The 20,157-nt window shown below is 40.6% G+C and overlaps 2 protein-coding genes across 2 annotated transcripts in view; one reads left to right on the top strand and one right to left on the bottom strand.

Moving 5' to 3' along the window:
- Positions 1-20,157, top strand: part of LOC142140704 (uncharacterized) — a 233,637-nt gene that overhangs the window by 47,588 nt on the left and 165,892 nt on the right. The gene's annotated exons all lie outside the window — the stretch shown is intronic.
- LOC142140705 (uncharacterized) overlaps positions 6,176-20,157 on the bottom strand; it is a 148,037-nt gene continuing 134,055 nt past the window's right edge. Inside the window, exon 14 of the mRNA XM_075198513.1 lies at positions 6,176-6,794. Coding sequence (XP_075054614.1) covers positions 6,307-6,794 — 488 coding nt within the window. The 3' untranslated portion in view covers positions 6,176-6,306. The remainder of the gene's footprint in view (positions 6,795-20,157) is intronic.

The following is a 20,157-nucleotide window of genomic DNA, read 5'->3' as shown; positions in this document are numbered from 1 at the left end:
GTATGGTTTCTCCCCGTGATTTCTGTGATGTCTAGTAAGAGCAGATTTCACGGTAAATGATCTTTCACAATCAGAACAAGAAAATTGCTGCTTAACTGTCTGGATCCTCTGTTGTTTACTCTGGCCTTGTTTACAGTAGAGACATTTCCCACAGAAGCAGCCAAGAGATGGATTCTGGTGGGTAGCAACATCTGAGCGCTGATTCCACTCCCTTGCGTAGAATGTCTCTGTCTTATGAGAGACAGCCGGGCCTGTAGAAATAATTATAATGTAAGTAAATCAGCTAATTTACTCCTAAGGTTTAATATACACACAATACAGACTTGCCAACCTTAAAAACCTCAATTTTAAAGTGAAGAGCGGGGGGCATGGGAAAGAAAATCACATCATATTGGCCCCACCCCTTTGACAAAAAAATGAGTTAGAAGGGCTAGTGCATATTTAAATCAGATGTCTTAATTATTTATTTCCTTGTTGACAGCTACTTCTTTTGAATGACAATGTACTTGCATCTAGCAGAGTAAATAAGTGATTCTAAATTTAGCTATTTATTATTATATTTCTGATTAATTGAAAGTTTACTGGTCACGTATATACAGCGCAGGCAACCATTTTATCGACTGGAATAAAAAATGCAGGCTATCAATGTACTAGGAGCCGAGCACGTCACTGGGAAAGGAGGCACAGTGATAGGTGACTCATGCGTCATTCCCCAGTACTGAGTTTATAGGCTGCATCCTCATGAATATTGGTTTATCTGGTTTTGCATCTGCACGCTATTCATATAGCTCAGTTTCCCCAGTCACTGTAACTATCTATTGCTCTCTCGTGGACCTTTGCATTGATCACTGGACTCTGTTTTAATTTGCACCAGCATAGCCTGAGAGACATTGTTTATAGTCTTGCATTTGCCTCAGAATCTGTCTAAATCTTAACCAGCAGTTACTCAGAGACACTATTTACAGTTCCGGATTACAATGAAGACTGTATATATATATATATATATATATATATATATATATATATATATTGAAATAAAGACTTATACTACTGCATTTATTCCTGCATTATCTTGTGGCTGATAACTAATCCCTGCATTACCTCAGAGCCTGTGTTTTACCTGTATGCTCTTGATTACTGCAATAAACTCCATACTGTTTTTACTACATCAACACCTTGTGATACCTGTGATTTTCTAACATTAGGGCGCTCTCCAAACATTCTTCTAATAATTATGCAATGTGAACTTGGTCACTCAAACTTTGATTTGAACCACAGATATGTCACAAAAGGAGAGAGAAAAATGCACTTCATTCTGTTTTATTGTTGATCATCAAGATCATATAATTCATGTTAAGATTGCTCCCTCTTTCTTACAACAAATATTTGTTGTGTTATTGTATTATTTTATTGACAGCTGAACACTTGAACAATGAAATGTAAACCAAACACCTTTGCTGTATTACATATGCTTCAATAAAGTTGATTTAAAAAAAAAATAAATACATTTGAAAGAAACATGTGACAATGAGGACTTATTAAGTTACACACAATGCGTTATGTAAGGTTGGCTGGACAACTTTATAATAAGGTTACTGATTTGGTTATTATTAGAGATGCTAAGGCTTGGTTCTCCAAGAACCGAACCCACCTGAACTTAACAGATCCGAGTTTTATATCTAACTCAGTCTGTATATACTGTCCAGTACTATTAGATATATACAATGCAATGCATTAACAACAACCAGTAGCCACTAGTCTGTGTAAAGTCTACTTAAGATTGCAATTAAAAGCAATTTATCAGCAAACCATTGTAGCTGACTGTTCTCTACAGAACTGCTTTACAATAATGAAAGGATTCTATTGCTGTTCTATGTCCCCGGTTCACCCTGAACGCTATTTTATGAGCAGAGTACCGCAGCTAACCTGCTCCCTACTGTCTGTTCTAAGATGGCACTTGAGAGAACGAGGACGGACTACTTGCGCGAGTTTTGCAAAAAAAGTCACGGATTTGACATGTCACCTCGTTTTGACATCTGAGTTTGGCAGGAGAAACCTATATCACTCTCATAGTTTTGCGCAGTTGCCCATTTATTTACTGGTAGGGACACGGATATGAGGGCCAAGATGAAGAAGCTGGGAGTTGAAAAGCCTTATTATATATCTGAATGTCTGTTCATTCACCTAGAACACAAAAGATTTTCCTTGGAGTGAATTTTTGATGTTAAACCAAAGATGAGCCATCAGAGAAAGAACGGTCACACTGAAAACACACAAATGGTCTCTCTCTGGTGTGAATATACTGAAGTTCACAAGGTTGCACCTCTGGGTGAAACGTTTACAACAATCCGTGTTTTCAATTAAAAGGTTTCTCGCTGGAGTGTATTCTCTGATGTTTACCATGAGTGAATATTTTCGTAAAACATCTCCCATACTCTGGGCATGAAAAGGTGAGGATTCACACACTATCTCCAGATGCCAGCTGTCAGATAACTATTCAGAATGACAGCTGCAAACACCTTTTCACAATTCCTGTAATCAGCACTCTGCTAAGAACAGTAATCTAGCTAGTCACCTCACCTGGACTATTGCACAGATTTCCCTACTCTTCCCCTAGAGTGCTGTGAGACTATTTCTGTAAAAAATGTCCTTTAGATGTTTCTATAGATGCTTTCTAGTCCTCTGTAATGTGGAGCGCTGAGATTCAGTTGAACCAAAAACAAAACAGACAAAAAACAGTAAAAACAATATTATATCTATTGTATAAAAGTGATGTTTTAATTGATAGAGTAAAAGGTTGGGAAGTAAAGGGAAATATGGCAATATATTATACAAAGAAAGATAATTCCATTGACAAGTTAAGATAAATGGGCATATTTATTAACTAGCACATTTTGACACAATAATTTTCATTCCTCCGGGTGCTCCGGTTTCCTCCCACACTCAAAAAACATACTAGTAGGTTAATTGGCTGCTATCAAAAATTGACCCTAGTCTCTCTCTCTCTCTCTCTGTCTGTGTGTGTATGTTAGGGAATTTAGACTGTAAGCTCCAATGGGGGCAGGGACTGATGTGACAGTACAGCGCTGCGGAATCAGTGGCGCTATATAAATAAATGGTGATGATGATGATGATGATGATGATTCCTTATTGCAATGATAAAAGTGTCCTGCCAGGACAGCAGTCATGACCAATGGTTGTCCCGGCAAACAGATATATCCTCTATGGTCACCTTTGCGATAGTCAATGGAGGGGAGAGCAGGTAAGATGCAGTGAGGGATCTGTAGATCCCTCTACCACCATGCTCTCCCCGTAGTATTTAGTGGATAACGCGAATTTCATATGGCGTTAGCTATCAGGCACAAGTTTTGTTACTGTAAGCAATAGCAGTTCCCATAGTTTCTATGGGGACTGCTACTTTTGTGATTTAACAAGTTCTGAAAAGCAGAGATTTCCAGAACTTGTTGCCGATGACAAACGCCATATGCAGATTGCGTTAGCCATTGAAGCCTATGGGGAGAGCATTGCGGTAGAGGGATCCTCAGATCCATCATTGCATCTTACCTCTTCTCCCCTCCGGTGACTATTGCAAAGGTTGCGATAGTGACCATAGAAGAGATAGGTGTTCGCCGGAACAGTCATTTATCGTGACTGCTGTCCCAGCAGAAAAGCTTTTAATAAATGGTTATGATCTATTATTTTTTATCATTGCGATAAGGAACGAAAATGACCGTGCCAAAAAACTGTTATTGTTAAATATGCCCCATAGTGTTTACTCACATTATATGTTATGTATATGATGTGCTCTTGAAGGACTCTTATTGATGAGGCAGCACGGTGGCTTAGTGGTTAGCAATTCTGCCTCACAGCACTAAGCTAATGAGTTCAATTCCCAACCACGGCCTTATCTGTGAGGAGTTTGTATGTTCTCCCCGTGTTTGCCTGGGTTTCCTCTGGGTGCTCCGGTTTCCTCCCACACTCCAAAAACATACTGGTAGGTTAATTGGCTGCTATTAAATTGCCCTTAGTCTCTCTGTGTGTGTGTGTTAGCGCTGCGGAATTAGTGGCGTTATATAAATAAATAGATGACGATGATGATGATATTGATTATGAATTCGGTAACATCACCTCATTTTTATGAGATTTGCATTTGTAAGTAGGAAAACACTTTCCACAATGGAATTAAGACAATGGTTACTATACATCGAATGAAGCAATTACATATCATGTCCACTAGGTGTTCACACAAGATTCTTATCATTTATTCAGCCGATAACATGTTCACGTTTATGTTCATAATGTGGTCATGAAGGATTCTTACCTGTTACTACTGTGTTACATGTCACATAATTATTAAGAGTTGTGTATCTACAAACGGGAAACCTATACTGCAGTCATATTACACACAACCAATAAATTGGATGTTGATCTAAATATTCTTAATTATTCCAAGTATATACAAAATGAATAAAACCTAAGTAATGATCAAAATGGACACGGCTCCCCCCCACTCAATGAATATACAGGACGGGGAGTATAGAAAGGTGCCTGGTTCATACTCAGCCCTATACAACGGACATCCCTGAGGAAGCCAAACAGAGGTGAAATGCGTTGGGTAGAGACATCAGTACATCCTCTGCAATAGAGAAACACTGCAAGGAGCAAGCGCTAAGGAAAGGTAAATCACTGCGGCAACCAGATGCCGACAAGAACCTGGAGAGGAATTCTTTCCTAAATGGCATCTATAAGAACAGAGATACTTACCTGACGGCTTTTCCCTAAGGGCGAATGGACACGTGCACTTGGCGGGCACTACATTTACCGAGCGCACTAGATGTACTAGACCTGGAACCGTGAGTACAGACATTGTCTTATCTTCTTATGGGAACTAATATGACTCATAAATCATAGCACAAACTTATCTTTGAAAAGGAAAACTGAACTTTTGCTACCTACAATAAACCCTGAGGATAATTTGTGGGGTACGGGCTGCAACAATGTTACTTAAGTTGAACACCCAACAATGGTGGAAATTCCGAGTGACATCTGGGGTCCTACCAATTTGGGGTGTCACCAGGGCCCAGGCGATTACAATTTTGTATTTTATTTTTCAGCTTCAGGACAGCTATATATATATATATCTATATTTCCCTCTTTCTTGCTATTTTGCTCAGTGAAAGCATTTCAGTATGTTACTAAAACAAGTCCTGTGTATCCCCTACAAACATACATTTACTGATACTAATACAAAAGTACCCTGGGCAAGTCCCATAGACAGTGTCTGATCACAGAGGGTTACAATCAGTGGTTCAGGCAAGTGGTGACAGGATGAAACTGACTTCCAGTAAGAAATTAATTGTAGAAATGATGTACATTTGAAGGGCTCGTCCACCTTTGTACAATCTTCTTTATATTGCCCCCTGGGAGAGAAAATAGCTGTCAACACATTCAGTGAAAACCTGGGAGAGTCAAACCCCCACTAGGTATGTCTACAGTGACCCTCCCAGGTATATCTGAAGTGACCTCCCCTGCTACCCCCTGCTCACTGGGTGTGTCTAGTGACCCCCCTGCTAGGTATGTCTAGAGTGACCCCCCAATGGATATGTCTACAGTGACCCCCCCGCTAGGTATGTCTAGAGTGACCCCCCAATGGATATGTCTAGAGTGACCCCCCAATGGATATGTCTAGAGTGACCCCCCCACTAGGTATGTCTAGTGTCCCCCCCACTAGGTATGTCTAGTGTCCCCCCCCCGCTAGGTATGTCTAGAGTGACCCCCCACTGGGTATGTGTAGAGTGTAGTCCCCACTAAGTATGTCTAGTGACCCCCACTCGATATGTCTATAGTGAATGTGGCCAATTTAGGCAAGAGCTGCATTTGAACAGCCAGATGGATCTGGTTTGCTATTTTATACAGTACCATAATGTGGATCTCCCAGAATGACCTGCTACCTTAGAGGACTTGTAGTTCCACGACAGCTGGTGAGGCACAGGTTGCCTATGTCTGGTCTAAATAAAATAAACTTCTGTTTGAGATGTTCTAGAAAATATATCAGCATTTGTAAAAGGATAGTTAGAACTATGCAATGTTTTGTAAATCTCTAGAGATGTTAGTAAATAAACTCTTCCCGGGCCAGGATGTATATAATTATGACAATGCATTGTGTGTATTTAAATCCTGGGAAAATTGTTCAGGGTGGTAAAAAGATTGTAAATTCATATGTTCACTCATTAGAATAGAAATTTTCTCCTCTATCAGAAAATGTGTTTTGATTGTAAAAGATTGTCCACATTCGCTGCACAAAAATTATTTTTGTCCTCTGTGAATCCGCTTATGTTTGTAGAGATTTGATTCAGCGGCAAAACACTTCCCACATTCAGAGCAGGAGAATGGCTTCTCCCCACTGTGGGTCCTTTGGTGCTGGATAAGAGAAATTTTCTGTGAAAAACATTTGGTGCACTCAGGGCACGAATATGGCTTCTCCCCTGTGTGCACGCGCATGTGTGCAGAGACATAGGCCTTACACTTAAAAGTTTTCCCACACACTGAGCACATATAGGGTTTGATGTCCGTGTGTGTCTGCTGGTGCTGCATAAGAACCAGATTATCCCTGAAACGCTTTCCGCATTGGGGGCAGACGTGTTTCTTATTGTGATTCCGTTTGTGACTGGTGAGGGTTGACATCTGACTGAAAGATTTCCCACATTCAGGGCACAAGTAGGGCTTCTCCCCGTGATTTCTGTGATTCCTCTCCCAGTCGTAGTATGTCTCTTTATTATGAGAGACAGCCAGGCCTGTAGAAAGAATTATAATGTAAGTAAATCAGTTAATTTACTTCTATGGAACATGTTTAATAAAGACACAATATATTCTTTCCAAAAAACCTCAAGAAAAAAGTGCAGCGGGGGCGCGGCAAAGCAAATCGTAACGTTTTGGCAAAATGGGTTAGAGAGTCTTTAAATCTGGTGACTTAATTTATTCCTTACAGGTGTAGACACCTACGTCCTTTGAATGCCAATGTACTTGCGTCAAACAAAGTAAATAAGTCATTCTATATTTAGATATTTATAGTTATATTTTTATTTAATTGAAAGTGTACTGGTCACTTATACACTGCACAGGCAGCCATTTTTCAAGCTGAAACAAAAAAAATGTAGGCTATCAATGTACTAGGAACCAATCAAATCACTGGGGGAGAAGGCACAATGATGGGTGCCTTATGCCTCATTACTGAATTTATAATCTGCAGCCTCATGAATATTGATTTTCCCCACAAAAATGGCCTCCCCTTGCTGTGCATTTAAGAGCAAGGGGGGTGAACACAGCAGCACAGAGGAGCTGGTCCTTCTCAAGTTTAGTGGCGATGTCAACATAAAGAGAATCCAACAACTTTATTGTTGTTTCAATATACATTTATAGAGTATTTTTCCTACAACAGATTCCTAACAGTGATACTTAACGCAGAAGCGAACAATTCATAAAATAGTTTTAAAAAAAGTTACCCTAATAATTGACATATTGGGGCGTATTCAATTGTCAGCATTAATGCTGCAAAATGAGCGCTCGAAAAATATTACCGTTTATACTGTAATTACTCGATCAATTTCAGCTCGCAGCTCCCTGAGCAGCGAGCTGAAATTGAGCGAGTAAATTACCGTATGAACGGTACTTACGCGCAATATTACCGTATAAATGGTAATATTTTTCGAGCGCTCGTTTTGCAGCGTTAATGCTGACAATTGAATACGCCCCATTGTATTCTAGTTTTGGTGTGACAGGGAGAAAGCCCGAGACACTGAACCACGTGAGGGTGTGTTAGTGCAGTCAACTCACACAGCAATCAGTTCTCCTCTAGTGATCTCTCTTTAGTTTAAAAAGTAGTATAAAGTCAAGCCACACTGCTAAGATATGTTAGGAATTGGCTTTACGGGGAGGGCAACTTTGCCAACACCTCACTATAGTAGAGTGTGATACCTGAAATAGACCTGAGGGCAAATGTATCAAGCTGAGAGTTTTCCGGTCGGTTTGAAAAGCCAATCAGATTCTAGCTATCATTTATTTACTACATTCTAAAAACTGCTAGCTAGAATCTGATTGGTTGCTATAGGCAACATCTCCACTTTTTAAACCCGTCGGAAAACTCTCAGGTTGATACATTTACCCCCAGGTCTCCTTCCTACATCTACACGACCAGGAAGAACCCACACACGTATGAGAAAATCTCCTGCTAATGACCACATGGAAACTGTGCCATCAACTAATATAAACTTAATCTATACAACTCCCTGTTTTTGCCCAACTTCCAAGAAGGCATGGCTGCTTTCAATTTAGCGGTATGGAAAAGAGCCGGACTTGAGCGCTTTGGACAAATCTCACACAAAGCAACCAAGAAACCCTCAATATTTCAACAAGTGCAGGAGAAATATGATTGTGTCAATGGCCTGGTCTGTCTCGAGGTCCAACACTATGCCAGCAGGGTCTTAATGGCACTATTGTAAGCGTACTAGTGCAACCCCCTGGTCCCTACTCTCTAATAGTCCACCACGTGTATGGACTGGTTAAAGTCATTTTTAGATAAAGAAAAATAAATGGGCACATTTTTCGATATGTGGAAAAATGGAAAAGTTTCATACATACCCTCTCTCCTTCCATAAAAGAACAGGTCTGCAGATGCTCAAATAGGTTTACTTTGACACCTGGTCTTGGGGAGAAGGAGGATCTTACAGAGTTTATCTGGATCGCTTTCTCACCGTCAGTAACCGACTCCTACTGGTGTCACCTGCAACCAGACCCACGCCAACTTGCGAATGTCAATTGCGCATTAGTTGTAGAAGGATTCGCCTGCCACCAGCAGGCTCCTTCACCTGCACATGGAACCGCTTATGGGTAGCTGGTATAGGTGCTGTAACACTTCTTTGCTGTCGACTGGCTAGTACCTCCTGACCGCTTACTATGGATCAGGACTGCTGGTAAAAGATTATCCACATTCGCTGCAAATTATTTTTGTCCTCTGTGAATCCGCTTATGTTTGTAGAGATTTGATTCAGCAGCAAAACACCTCCCACATTCAGAGCAGGAATATACATAGATGCTGGGTTCAACACAGGACAGCCGGAAAAACGGATTAGAGTGTAACTTCTTATCTGTTGGTCACAGGATACAGCAGGCAATAGGTGTCAGACAGAATCTTGAAGTAGTGATGCTTATTACTCAAGGGTCCTTAAAAGGACCTTTACTAGAATTTAAAGACACAGTGTTGTTTGCTCAGTGGAATGTATGAAACCCAACTCCGCCCCCCATGCCTTCCCTCCCAACCTCCCCTTCTATCTTTCTATCCCCTATCCCCCCTACTTTCTTTTATTATTTTTATTTCTATAAGAAAGGTTAAGCAGATATACGCCACTCTAGGTGAACCTGCAATTGTTGATGTGCAACGAAATGCTTGAAGTAATATATTTATGTGTTATTACTGTTGCATACATATGTATATGCTGTTTCACTTCAATAAAAAGAGATTATACAAAAAAAGAACCTTTACATATTACTTGGATATACTAGGGATCATCCAGAAGCACAGATGGTATACTATTACAGTTGAAATACAAAATACAGCTCTTTAAGTACTGTTTCTGCACACATGTTGGCAGGGGGTAACCCAGACTCCTACCCCTATCTGGCACCACAAGGTCTGAGATATTACATTCAATGTCTAGCATTAGGATGCAATCTCCCAAATTACTTGTTGTTGATTTGTTCATGTAGGATAATGATATACAGGATAAAAAGGTAATGACCCCCCTGCTGTGTATTCACGCTAAAAAGTGTCACGGCTCTCAGGTATATTCCACAATATAATTGCACAGAAATAATGATGCTGGTAAACTTAAATATTTATTGTGAATACAGGCAGGGGTGGATCTCAGTGGCTGAAGGGCCAGGCAAGGGATGAAACAAAATGTCCAGAAATAATATGCAAAACAAAAGTCTTTTAAACTTGCCAGGCTCCAGAGATGCAGAGTGAAGTCAGAGTGAAATCAGAGTCCAAAGTCCAGGTAATTATAAATAGCAAAATCCAGAGTTGTAACATAAACAGGGTTCCAGAGCTGAAACACATGCAGATATCCAGAGCTGTAACGCAAACAATGAACCAGCAGGGAATGATTGCCACGGGTCAGTCTTTATGGTCTGATGATCAGCAAAACACTAAACAGCTGAGTGAGGACACACAATCCTCATAGCGGCCACTAGTGGGTAAAACTTAGAACTGCACCCGTAGGGACTTAGTGCAGAAAAGCATCAGGCCATAACAAAAAGATGTGTTGGTCACTCTAAGATGAAAAGACTTAATTAGCGTGGGATTTCCTTCAGAAAGGTTAAAAAAACAAATTTCCTCCCACATGGCATACTGTCTCAGAAATCAATACATTTCCAATACAAAAATCAGTAAATTTGCAATGATATACATCGGCAGAGTGCACCACTAATTTAAATAAATGTATACTATAAGTTATTTCTAAGTGATCCAGCCAATTCCTATTCCCCTTGTCCATACAGGCTACCAGCAGGCCATGTCCCCACAATTTGGCTCCTGGTCCTGCAGTCTCTTGGGGTAACCAGAGGTGAATTCGGGGATCCGGCTCTTCCTGCCGAGACAATCTGTCCACATTGCTGAGGGCCTTTCCTTGCTTGTGAACAATATGAAAGTAATAAATTTAAAGTGCAAGGCTCTACTGCAATAGTCTGCCATTTTCTCCTGATGTGTGTTGTAGCCGCTTTAATGGATTATGATCAATGACCACAGTAAAATGTTGTCCATAGAAATAGGATTGAAGATTTTCACTGGCCAAACACTCCATTTCAATAGTGGCATACCCCACCTCACGATTCAGCAGTTTCTTCGAAGACCCTCTAATTACCCTATAACACCACCATCAAGCACTCCTGGTCATGAGATGTTTGGTTTTCATCTGTCCTGCTTTCTGCTGGTTACTCAGATCTCATATGCAGTTCAGTCAGGTGGGTCTTCCTCTGAGCGCTGATTGGAAGACTGCACATTATAAGCCTTTACCTGTCCTGTGAGCCTCCTGGTTACTGTATCTGTGTTCTATATACTCCTGACCTTGCATCAGTACTTCCTGGTTCAGCAATCATTTGTCTGCTGATACCTGGATTTGCATCATACAAGTCTGCTGGTTACTGACTCGGCGTGCATTTGTCTTCTGCCTCCTGTTATTTGGTTTTGCATCAGCACGTTATTCATATAGCTCAACTATCCCCAGACATGAAAAGACAGCTGTTGCCAGCACCTATCCTTAACACTGCATATATGTGTGTATCTAGCAAAATGAAAACATAAGGTATTTTGATAAAAACATTTAAGCCTGCATTCCAGCGTCAAGGGCACCTCATTGATGCAGGTCCTACACTGTCTTATATGCTTTAAATAGTATTAAAATGCAGCTAAAATCAGATGCACTCACCCGCCAGGTACAGGGGCTTGCATCTAACTAGTGCTAGTTTGTTTGCCACACCCAAAAGAGCCTTACATAGGCCTGATAGAGAGCTGCTAAGAAAACCCAAGGCAATATCTGAAACAGAACCAGAGAAGAAATATGCCCACGCTCAGTATATCCCATATTATAGATGGCACCAGCTGCATTATAAATACCCATATATGTTTACAAAACGACAGTTGTTGCTTGCGCTTATCATTAACACTGCATATATGTGTGTAGGCACGTACTGCAGTAACTATCTATTGCTCTCTTGTGGGGATTCGTAATGATCACTGGACTCTGTGTTAATGTGCACCAGCATTGCCTCAGAAACATTGTTCATATTCTTGCATTTGCCTCAGGATCTGTGTAAATCTTAACCAGCATTTACTCAGAGTCACTGTTTACAGTTCTGGATTACAACAAAGTCTGTTTATATATCTGTTTTGAAACAAATACTGTTATATTACTGCATTTATTCCTGCATTATCTTATGGCTGATTATTCATCCCTGCATTACTTCAGAGCCTGTGTTTTATATGGATGCTCTTGATTACTGCAATAAACTTCATGCTATTTTTACTACATCACCACCTCGTAATTCCTGTGATTTTTTTTAACATTAAGGCGTTCTCCCAATATTCTTCCAATAATTATGCAAAGTGAACTTGGTCATTTACATTTTGATTTGAACCGAAGCTATGTCAAAAAAGCAGAGAGAAAAATGTACTTCATACTGCTTATTGCTGATCATCCAGATTGTTATATTTATTTGTTTTAAGATTGCTTCCTCTTTCTTACAACAATTATTTGTAGATTTTATTGACAACTGAACACTTATATAACAATTAAATGCACACCAAATACCTTTGTTGTATTACATATGCTTCAGTAAAGTAGAAATGTGTTTGATTTTTTAAAATTAATTTGAAAGAAACATGTAAGAATGACAACCTCCCATTAAATTATACACAATGAGTTATGTAACAAGGTTGCTAAAATCAATTTGGTTATTATGTGTTTTTATAAAAGAAAAACTACCGTTCAATGCACTTAACACAGCAATTAGTAAGCAGTCCAAAACAAACCATCAAAAGAATGAGTTTACATGTTCAGTAAATGAATACCATAGTACATTGCATTTTATTTGATAAAGAAACATACACAGTATTGACTATATCTTATGTCTCTCCTCTTTAGTATGTTACTTTAAAGTGTGTCTAGGCACAGGCTAACCGTCCTCATATACAGTCATAGCAACAGTGTCACCTATAGGTCATGGAAGAAATTAACAACATTTTAAAGTAACACAGAAGCTGCAATTTCTGGGATGAATCAATGTTCAAAAAATGTGGCGCTGCGGATTCCGTGAAGCCATAGAAATAAAATAAAATGATGAAGAAGATGATGATTTATGAAAATGGACCTTATCACCTCACATATCTCACTGATGTCACTGGTACCTAGTGAAACTGATAGGCTGTAACGATTATTGATTTAGCCTACAGCACTGTGTGCAGGAAGTAGATACAATCAAAGGGAAGACACAATATATCCTCCAAAAAAGGTCCTACAAGGCCTACCATCGCCCTGCTGCGGCGACTCCCCCTTTTTTAAAGGGAAAAAAAAAAAGGGAAAAGCACTGCCTGGGAAGATCGCTTGCAGCCGGCTGAATATCCCGCGCAGAGTGCCCTCTCATAAGCTGGGCTTGCTGACATCCCAGTGGTTGCTTAGCTCCTGCCTGGGTAGCCCCTCCGACCCCACTGGCTCCTTTCCGGGCTTCCAGCCGTTCGGAGCGCGTACGGCGTGATAAGGGGCCTATTTCCGGCAGAGTCCCTGGGCTAAAATTAAGAGCTGCCCGGCAGACCCTCCACTTCCGGTTTCGCCGCAGGACTTCCAGTCGGATGGAATTGAGCAGAGTCGGCATCCCTGCATTGGGGCTTACACTAAAAGAATAAAGCGCCCACCTTCTCAAGTGCAGCAAAGCAAAGTGCAGCCCTCTGACCACTCAATCAAGAGAAACACAGCCACTTGCAAAATCCGGCTCCTCTGCTGACACCTGCTACAGGCTCACAACTCAAGCATTCAGCTAGATCTGTATCAAGACAGGGTCAGTGTTTCTCCCCCTGCGGGCCCAGCTAGTTATCCCCGGTGAGCTCAGGTCTACTGTACCACTATAGGACCCAAGGTGACATCTGTCATATTCTTCCCTAAGTCATTCTGGTATTGCATAATGTGGCCCTTCAAAGTGATCTACTAAATGCTGCAAAGTAGTTGCTCCAACACTTTCAGTACCCGGGCTGGAATCTCTCTATAGACCCAAGATCAGCCCTATTTGCTGCGGGCTGCCGCCATCTAGTGGTCATATGTTTTATTGCAATGTATTGACTGGGTGACAGCTGTCAGATGACAGTGAATCCAGTTTCAGCTAATATTCGCATGTAAATTACAAGATGTTCTGACCACCGCCGGCATGTGCCCTACTATACGAGATTGAGCACGACTAAATCATGGGATCACACCTCATGTTGTGTCAATAGTGTAACGTGGAAGGATCACCCGGTAATTAACTGACCTCCTTATCTATAACAATATAGAGCTCCGTCTGGTTACCTCCCTCCAGAGCTTCTGCAAAGTTGAGTCTGCATATCTGACTGACACTCCCATTAAACTAAGTGCCCTGACAACGTACCCAGATGACTCCAAGAAGGATCAAAAAGATCAAAAAGCTTAATCCGCCTAACACAACTGCGCAACTACCCTTCTTTAGACAAAACAAACAGCGATCTATGTCCCCCCTTCGGGAAACGGGGAGTGGACTGGGCGATGACTCTGAACAGCTGGATATTGCCTCGACATCTACCCCGCCTCCGGAGTCCCCTATTCGTATGACCGATCCCGAGGCACCAATTTCGCTTAAGTCAATGCAATCCTTATTAGCTTCTTTGAAAGCCGACTTATCTTCGGAACTGAGAGCCTCCATGAAAGCCATTCAAGCAGAGGTGGCTGCATTAGGTTCCAGGATGGTCCAGCTAGAGAACAAGGCAGAAGAGGTGGTCTCCTCACATAATGAGCTAATTACATCTCATGAACAACTGGAGGCAGAGGTCGCCACCATGAGGGATAAGATGGCGGATATGGAGGACAGATCGCGTCGCAACAACCTCAAAACTCGGGGAATACCAGAGCAGATCTCAAATGCAGATTTACCATCCTTTGCCACAAATCTGTTTCAGAAACTTCTCCCTTCTGCTTCCATATTAGACTTAACCATTGACCGCATACACCGGCTCCCTAAAAATAAGAGAGTTCCGGACACCGTTCCCAGGGATACCTTATTATGCATCCACTTCTTCCATATTAAGGAACGTATCCTGTGGGTAGCCAGGGAAGCAGAGGGCACAGATCTCCTACAGGATATTCAAGTGTTCCCCGATTTTTCCCAACACACAGTAGCGAAGCGAAGAACTTTCCAATCAGTCACTAGAGCTCTAAGAAGTAATGATATTTCCTACAGATGGGGGTTCCCAGTGAAACTATTGATCCACAGACACAACATGCTACATATCATAAACTCAGTGGAGGAAGGGACAAAGCTCTTAACATCCTGGAACCTTCCGGTTACACAGTCTGATCCCAAAGCTAGAACCCACATCTCCAACGATTGGTCTACTCAGGGGGGATCGAGACGTAGAGATTCTCCGTCTCGGGAGGAACTCCCTAGTTCGGTTTGAGCTCTTTCTTATTTGGACTGAGACCCAAGTACACATTCTTCCTCTGATAATGAAAATAGTCGGTCAGAGCAATACAAACTCTCCGGGGACTCCTCTCCTTAAAGACAATACAGAAATATCCTTTGGAGCAAGTACTTACCAAGTCCATCCGACTATTTCTGGGCCCTAGATGAGTGTCCTTAAGTTGTATCCAATGACTTTGGAGACTTAGACGAACGGTTCTAGGTCCTTCTACAGTATATTGAGCAGGTTCCTCAGTTGTAAAGTTAGGTTATTGCTATATATCCATACTTTTAGATAGTTTCTGATGTGTGCTCATATCTCTTTATGTGATTATTCGTCTTTAGACAGGTTACGGTTTGGGCTGTACATGAGGGCGGTGGTGCCGATTGGCCCAGGCCGCGCACCCCAAGTTTGTGATTATGCCGGTATTTCCCCTCTCCGGCAAAAATGTTAATCCTATATTTGGGATTATTTTTGTTTCCCCACCCCCAAAGGGGATATATAACCCCCCCTCTATTGACCCTCCCCTTACCCATTGGAACACAGCACCTGAAGACAATTACTTTGACTCAATTAAGAGGCCAGGTCATATTTGACCTCACAGATTGTATATTAGTTGTAATACCTCTAATCCCCCCTTTTAAGTGATGGTTACATTTCTGTCTCAAAATGCTAGAGGACTTAACTCCCCTGCTAAACATAGACTTACGTTAACATCATTTCACAAAGCGAAAGCTGACATAATAGCAATCCAGGAGACACACTTTGCTGCCAAAGCCCCACCTGTCTTCAGGGACCGGCGTTTCCCTATTTATTATACTGTGAAAATGGCCCTCATAAAAAATGCGGAGTTGCCATCCTACTCAGCTCTAAATGTTCTTTTAAACTTTATACTACAGTGGAAGACAAGATGGGTAGATATCTGATAGTTATAGGACAATTGAATGAGAAATGGATAACTTTAGTGTCACTGTACGCCCCTAACTCCAGACAACTTCACTTCCTGAAAAATATTTTAGCATTGATTGAAAAGGTTAAAAGAGGCAGTTTGGTGATAATGGGTGATTTCAATCTAGTAGTGGAACCCAAATTAGACAGATCTCTAAAACCAGGATCAAAACAGTCACAATCCTCTACCATCTCGGATATGGCTCCGGGTAGACTTTTGGCCGAATTTGGATTATATGATGTATGGAGAACAGCTAACCCTAAAGTTAGAGATTACACCTACTTCTCTACAGTTCACAATCAAAGAGAAGTTTCATTATACAATAATGTGTTTTGGAATGAGGCGCTTTCACTTCAGAGTTCAAATATATTTAATGTTACACACCATATTATGGCTAATTTATAAATGTATAAAATTGTAAATGTCGTTGAACCGCTGCCATAGGGACAAGGATATGAGACAAGATGGAGAATTTGGGAGTTGAAAAGCCTTAATATGTATCTGAATGTCTGTTCATTCACATAGAACACAAAAGATTTTCCTTGGAGTGAATTCTTTGATAGTGAACCAAAGATGAGCCATCAGAGTAGCAAAGGCCACACTGAAAACACACAAATGGTTTGTATCTCTGGGTGAAACGTTTGTTAACAATCCGTGCAATTAAAGGGTTTATCGCTGGAGTGTTATCTTCCGACGTCTAACAAAAGTAAATATTTTCGTAAAACGTCTCCCACATTCTGGGCATGAAAATGTGAGGATTCACACACAATCTCCAGACTACAGTTGCATATAACTATTCAGAGTGACAGCTACAAACACCTTTTCACAATTGTAATCAGCACTCTGCTATGAACAGGAACTCTTTTCCTACACTTCTGGGAGTCTATTTCTGCAAAAAAATTATGGTTCTATACTTTCCATTCCTCTGATTCAGTTGAACCAAAAAACAAAACAGTAAAAACGACAACATGATATCTATTCTATAAATGCGATTAAGAGTTTGGAAAGTAATAGGAGATATGGCAGTGTGTTAAAGAATATAGAGTACACAGAATGAAAATTTTAAAGACAAGTTAAGGTAAAATGTCTGTTCCTCCTCATCTATAGAATATGTCGCTATATGACATTATAATATTGACGATCAGTGTGCATGACATTTGACAATCTGCCATTGTGCTATATTAAGGATTGATTTAGTAACGTTTCAGAAACTGTATAGCACGTTGTGAATCTCTGCATATGGAGCGGAGTCATTCTCTGCTGCTGTATAAGTAATACTCATGGTTATGCTAGTAGCATACTCTTACACAAGGTTAGAGACCTTCTTGGATTCCTAATGTGACAGTTCCTGCTTGTGTTATTACAAGAGACTCTAGATCACATTCTGTTCCAGGATTGGATCATCGACTGAACCTCCAAACACATTTAATAAATTCATAGGTACAGGGGTCGGACGACCCACAATACACCTGTACTAGGGCCTGGATAAAAAATGAGTCACAGTCCCATCATGCAATAGTTGCATACACCCTGACGTGATTCGCGGTTTCATTCCCGTCATTTACAGCGACCTCCAGAACAATTCATTGGAATTCACTTCAGTTTAGTTCTATGAACTGTGGCAGTTCTTGAGTTCAGTTTAAAGGGGCATTAGGGGGCATTACATGCAGCAGAAGGGCATCCTGTGGTGAGTTTATAATTATGTGGAGGAAGACGGGAGGTTGATTTGGACAATATTAGAACTGCTAGAACGTATGAAAGGGAATTTCTGGTATAGATTTTGAACAATTAGCATGTTTGGTTACAAGGCAGGGGCAAGCGCAGGATTTGTAGAGGGGGGGAGGGGGGTTTCCACACCACGCTGCCAGTGGGCGTGACCAGCATGCATGGGGGTGGCTATAATTTTAGAGAGTGTTTGGCTGCTCTCCAACTCCTCCTATCCCCTTAATATACATGAGCAATGCTGCGCGCACTACTGTTAGGTGCACGCAGCTCTCCCTTTTCAAGCAGAGCCGTGTGAAGCACAATTATACAGTGCCCCAGGCTTGAAGGGGGATTTCCAGGCACTAGGAAACCCCCTCCCTCCCTCGGTTTGCCTATGCAAGACATCCCTGCAATTGAGGTAACATCGCACCTACTAAACATAACAATATTTATGCAGATTACACTTAAGAACACAATAGCATTGAAGTTGAAAGTAATCCTCCCATTTAAGCTGATTATTTCAAAACGACTTAGCACACCAAGATATAATTGAATCACGAGGTTGGTAAATTCATCTTATAAATCCTATATGCTGTTATTATGACATCGAGCTGACATGACAACTTGTCATGTCAGCTGGATCTTAAACCAAACGGCTTTAATTACCCAGTGTAAGTGTTATTTAGCTGCTGCAGTAATATTATACTGGTTGCTTAAATGATTTCAGAAAAGGATTATAATCGATTTGAACCAATACATTTTTTCCAGTAATTACTGATATGGGACAATATTACTGGAATATCAACATATTTATGTAAATTATTGCTTATTTGGAGGTTGACTTCCCCCTAAGCTGATCATTTAAGATAAGGAGTTCTATTATTATATATAAATAAGGAATAAGAGTCACGCACGGCAAGTTTTAAAACACTTTATTTTCACTTTTTCACATTTATATTTCGCTTCTTTTTAGAATCAAACCTTTTGTCTTTTATAAATAAAAGTTATGCTTTATTCCAATTACTTGGTACATGTGCATTTCAAATAAGAGACCCAATACTGCACAGTGCACCTTTAGGATACACTTTTTGTTTATTTCAGAACATAAATACTTACCTGATGGCGTTTTCCCTAAGGACGAAAGGACACGTGCACGTGGCTGACACTAGATTTATCCAGAGGACTGGATGTACTAGACCTGCAACCATGAGTACAGACATTGTATTCTCTTGCAAAGGAAACTTATATGATTAACAAATCACATATTGAATATGCAGTACAGTTCTGGGCACCACTCTTTAAAAAAGATATTATACAAATATTTTGGGTTCAGAGAAGGGGGACAGAATTGATAAAGGGTATGGAGTCATTAAGTTATGAGGAAATGTTAGCCAGTTTAGGCATGTTTACTTTAGAAAAGAGGCATCTAAGGGGAGATATGATTACTATGTACAAATACATTAAGGGTCAATACAGAGAACTTTCATGGGAACTTTTTACCGTAAGGACTATACACAGGACACGTGGTCACTCCCTAAGGTTAGAGAAGAGGAAGTTTCACAAACAGCAAAGGAAGGGGTTCTTTAAAGTAAGGGCAGTCAAGATATGGAATTCATTGCCAGGGAAGGTTGTGATGGCAGATTCAATAGATATGTTTAAGAAAGGGTTAGACAAATTTTAGCGGAAAAGTGTATCCAGGGAATACGACCGTTAATTACAATGAAGGATAGTAGTGGATACAGAGAAAAAATAGGACTGCAATATTGGGTCTGGAGGGATTTTTCCTGATTGAAACATATTGGCGGTTGCTTAATCTAGATCAATTTCAAATATAAGTGAGGGATAAGAGAGGGATCGCAGGAGATCCAAAATAGGTTGAACTTGATGGACTGGTGTCTTTTTCGAGCTATTTTGCTCAGTGAAAGCATTCCAGCATGTTACTAAAACAAGTTCTGTGTATCCCATACCAACATACATTTACTGATACGAATACAAAAGTTCTCTGGGCAAGTCCCATAGACAGAGTCTGATCACAGAGGTTTACAATCAGTGGTTCAGACAAGTGGTGACAGGATGAAACTGAACTTCCAGTAAGAAATTAATTGTAGGAATGATGTACATTTGAAGGGCTCGTCCACCTGTGTATAATCTTATATATATATATATATATAAGGCCATCAACAAAATTGCACCGACATACATTTCCTCACTTGTCTCAAAATATCTCCCTACTTGACACCTCTGTTTTGCACAAGATCAACGTCTCTCTCTT

Source organism: Mixophyes fleayi, chromosome 2, assembly GCF_038048845.1.
Source record: "Mixophyes fleayi isolate aMixFle1 chromosome 2, aMixFle1.hap1, whole genome shotgun sequence".
In the NCBI taxonomy this organism is placed as follows: domain Eukaryota; kingdom Metazoa; phylum Chordata; class Amphibia; order Anura; family Limnodynastidae; genus Mixophyes; species Mixophyes fleayi.
This window is presented reverse-complemented; position numbering and strand designations above follow the sequence as displayed.